The sequence below is a fragment of the Muscardinus avellanarius genome, assembly GCF_963383645.1.
Source record: "Muscardinus avellanarius genome assembly, chromosome: 13".
Taxonomy (NCBI): domain Eukaryota; kingdom Metazoa; phylum Chordata; class Mammalia; order Rodentia; family Gliridae; genus Muscardinus; species Muscardinus avellanarius.
Window position 1 is genome coordinate 52,753,710 of NC_137799.1, and position 4,337 is coordinate 52,758,046.

The 4,337-nt window shown below is 40.5% G+C and overlaps 1 protein-coding gene across 1 annotated transcript; it reads left to right on the forward strand.

The window, feature by feature from the left end:
- Positions 1-2,024: 2,024 nt before the first annotated feature.
- LOC308272202 (interferon alpha-4-like) lies at positions 2,025-2,576 on the forward strand (the record flags this gene model as incomplete). Its single annotated transcript, XM_080708968.1, has 1 exon — positions 2,025-2,576. The coding sequence occupies one exon, from the start codon at positions 2,025-2,027 to the stop codon at positions 2,574-2,576; it is 552 nt and encodes a 183-aa protein (XP_080565094.1).
- Between the last annotated feature and the right edge of the window lie 1,761 nt (positions 2,577-4,337).

A 4,337-nucleotide genomic window follows, 5' to 3' on the forward strand; every position in this document is an offset into this window, starting at 1 on the left:
TCTTTTCCCTATAAATATCCACACTTTCAGGTGCTCGGGGGTCGAACTCCTTTACGAGTCGGCCCCAGTGCACTGGCTCCTTAATAAACTCTTGCCTTTTGCTTTTGCATCAAGGGTTAAAATTTCTCGTGTGTTCTTGCTGTCGTCGCTTATCCCGAGGCTGGTTGAGGGTCTCCCCTCTGCGGGGGTCTTACAACATGAGCAAGTGTAAGAATTAAAATAAACTTGCCAATTATTGTCTAGGAATCTGAGCAGAGTAAATGATGGCATCTTACGTATTAACACAACATACTCAGCATCATAACCATACAGTCCAGGTTCAGCCAGCAAAGGCAAGAGGTTTGACTCTACCTGCACTGACACTCACAGGGTGCAGAGCCTGGCTCAGAGGAGAGAGAAATTGAACAGCATACGGAAGTTCTCTCTAGAGAGCAGCATCTCATGATGATGTCTGACAAAAAAACAAACAAAAAAAACCTCAAATAAAAAATAGTACAGATAAAGAAATGTGCATCCCTCATATTCAGGCACTTTCAAATTAATTTAGTATTTTTTTATTTTTGAAAATGGAATTTAAAATGTCAAAAGACCAGAAAAAGGTACATATGCATATCTATACCTACGTGTGTGTGTGTGTGTGTGTGTGTGTGTGTGTGTGTGTAAATGGATTAGTCCTTAAATTCAGCCTTTGAATGCCACAATACAAATTAAAAATGTTATTTCTTCTGCTGGAGAAAGAATTAGATGAGTGAGGATTTACCTCAAGGCCACAATATATGAAGCATCAAGTCGAAGTAATCAAAAGACAAAATATTTAATGCAATACTAAAAGTAAAAATTAATTGGTAAACATCTTTGATAAGACAAATATTTAAATTGTAAGTCAAAATAAGAAAAGGTACTTCATTTGCACATCACCATGATTCCTGAAAAGGAAAAGAGATCCTGTTAAAAAAAAAAACAAAAACGCAAAATTGTGGCAATTTCCATACCATTCTTAACTCCCAAAATGTAAAGTTATGAATGACCTGATAAAAGTCCTGAAATTCTTGCAGGTTACGTGTTTCCTTTTTTTTTTTTTTTTTTTTTTTTTACAAGCAATTCAGGTGAAGGTGAGGTGCCACAACGAAGTTTCAGTACCTTAAATTAAATAAGGTAGCTAAGATTGCGACTCAGTAATGGGAAATTGAAAAACCACAATAATCTCAACTGAAAAGCTGTCATCTGAGCTTGCTTCTTCTGAAGCTAGGAAAGTAAAAGTGTATAAAATTATTCTTTAAATATAATAAAGGATCAAGGTTGAAATCATGTTTTGCGTCTTAATACGCGTAAAATATTTTTAAACTATTTTAACGCCTTAATAAAAAAATTAATAATTAAAAAATAATAAAAGCAGCCATATAGGGGCGCTATTGCCCCCGGTGGCCTCAGTAAAGGGCGCGGCCCAACTTCCGCCCTGGGGTCCCAATTCCGGGCTCATCCTGTCCCCGGTGGTCCTCTACTTTCTCTTTCACCCAGCAGCGCAGGCACTGTCTCCCAACACAAAGTCTTTAAAATGGCATCCTGTTCTTTATCGAGCCCTCAAGTTTCTGAATAAATTGGTTATTTCGTGAAAAACTCAATCCCGCTACAGTTCTTAAGAAAAGTCAAGCTCAAAACACAGCCGAAGGTTCCGAAAGGGAGATTCTGTGCTTGGAAAATGTGTCCACGCAGAGCTGTGGCGGGGCTTCCTCCAGGGCAATCTCAGGGAGGTTTTCTTGACATGCACTATTTAAGAGGCAGAGAGTTTACCAAAGAAGTCAGGCTTTTCTCTGCATCTGCAGGACTACATGCGCTATTTAAAAAGCAGAAAGTATACAAAAGAAGTCAGGCTTCCCTTGGCATCTGCAGGATTACTCATTTTGAAAGTACTAAACCCTGTTTTGCCGAACTTCAGCCCCAGCCATCAGCTTCCCGCGGCTGCGCACTGTCGAGCTGCGCTCGAGCACCCCTAGAGGCCGGCTAGCGAAGCACTGGAATTCACAATGGTCCAGACCTACCTGCTCATGGCAGGGCTGATGCTCTGCTCCAACCTTGTGTGCTCCCCTGGCTGGGGCAGGCCTTGGGACCCCGACCTAGAAAACAGGGAAATCCCTCTGCTACTGAGGCAGCTGCAAAGGGTCCCCTCTCAGAACTGCCTGAAGGACAGGACCGATTTCAAATTCCCCTGGAAGAGAGGGAAGAGCATCCAAATCCCCATGAGAGAAGCCACCTGTTTCTACCATGAGATGCTCGGACATATCTTCAATCTCTTCGGCACAGAGGAGAGCCAAGCTGCGTGGGATCATAGCCCGCTCGATGAGCTGCTCTCTAGCCTCTATCTCAGACTGGATCCACTGGAGCTGGCCTGTGTACATGATCTGTGTTGTCCCTCGGTGGCCATTGAGGTCCGGAAGTACTTCCAAAGAATCACAAGCTACCTGAAGGAAAAGAAGTACAGCGCCTGCGCGTGGGAGGTTGTCAGAGTGGAGGCTGAAGTGTCCTCCTTCATTATAAATGATATCAAGGCAAAGTCAGCAAGTAAAGAAGAAAGTTAAACCCATGACTCTCTAACCAATTATATAATTGTATCCTAATCCCCCAAAAGCAATCTCAACTCAGATTTCTAAATCAGCTGAAACATATATGAAATCAAAATATGAGATTAAATATTTTTACATTATGCATTATAAATGTTTCAAAAGTATTTAGAGAGAATAACCTGGCTTATTTTCATAAATGAAGTATGAAATTTAATTTTTTATTCACATCTTTGAGGGTTGTTGGCAGTTTCAAAGGGTGAAGATTAATTTTTTCCATAAAATTTTTTCCAGGTGATATTTTATTTTTTTGAGGGGGCTTCTTTTTTTTGCTTTTATTTGTGCATTATTGTCTCACAGCACAATGTAAATCACATTGACAATGGGATACGTGCACACAGTACTTGGTGCCCTCCCCATTTTCCATCCTCCCAATACCAAGTGCTCAGATTAATAATGGTATATTCACATGTATACACATAGTGGAAGGTAGTATTTCCATTAATGAACCTCAGTCTTCCTCCCCCCCCTACCCTTCCTCCATCTTCAACATGTAACTTAACATGTGCCTTTGGTGCTTGCATCTGTTAGCTTAGTTGCCAAAAGGATAAAGTGGGATGATTCACATTGGGATATTTTTAGTGGTCAAGACTATGCAGAAAAAGACTGTTTCTGTTGATATGTTATTATCTTCGATTTGTTCTCATTTAATATGTAGTTAAATAGAAAGAGAAGGAAGTCTAGATGGATGATATGCAAAAAGAGAAAACAGGTTCTTGGAATAAGAACACTCTTCTTTTTAGCACTATTTTTACGAATTCTATTTTTACAAAGAAAATTTACAGATTTTCTGCAGCAAACATTTTCCAAAAAAATCATGTCCCATAGTCTAATGGCATGAGAGTAGATGTTACTCATTAATGCGTGTAGCACACATGATTCTTTGAAAGAAGTGATTACCAAAGCCTAGGCTCAAGTGTAAAATAGTCAAGAGTACAGGGAGAGGCTCCAGGAACACTGCAAAGTTCACATTGTGTGTATATTACATGAGGAATGTAGGGAGGGCCAATCAGGGAGCCCCTTGGAGGCCTCTGAGGATCACTAAAACAACAATGGGAAGAGGGTCTCCCATTGGAAAGCAGTCCTTGTATCTCATCCTCATATTCTAAGTATTAAAAACACAAACTTGATAAGAATAAGACTATCCCTATAATCCCCTGGTTGTTCTTTCTAACAATATGCCACACAATCTTCAATTATAACTTTTCTTGAAGAGCGGTGTCAGTAAAATCCACCTAGCAACAATTCTTACCAGCCTACTAATGAGAAGCATGAGCAGCTGTTACAGCAGGTAACACAGCCTTCTGTCACCCCAGTCCCCTCCTTCAATGATCTGGACTCTTCTCCAAAGCTGCTTTCCTTTTTATGCACTGAATCCCTCGGTGAGCCCCGTCATTGTGAGCACCGAGCCCAGCTCACTGCCTTGGTCCTGAGTGAGCTCAGGCCTCCAGCCTGCTCAGGACCCACAGCCTTAGGCATTTCGTGGACAAGAATCTAGAAGTTTATGGATCTGTAAACAAATGGTATAAACAAACAGGGTTTCAAATACTTGTTTGTAAATATACCACTGTGTACACAGATTGTTTTACAGAGACTTTCAAGCTTATGAAAATACATTCTGAAGATGAAAACTAGGATGAACATTTATAAGCAAAATGGGGCTAGTGGTTAGGTAAGATTTCTGTTATCAGCACAGGGGCTGTTCATGAAAAACAGGAT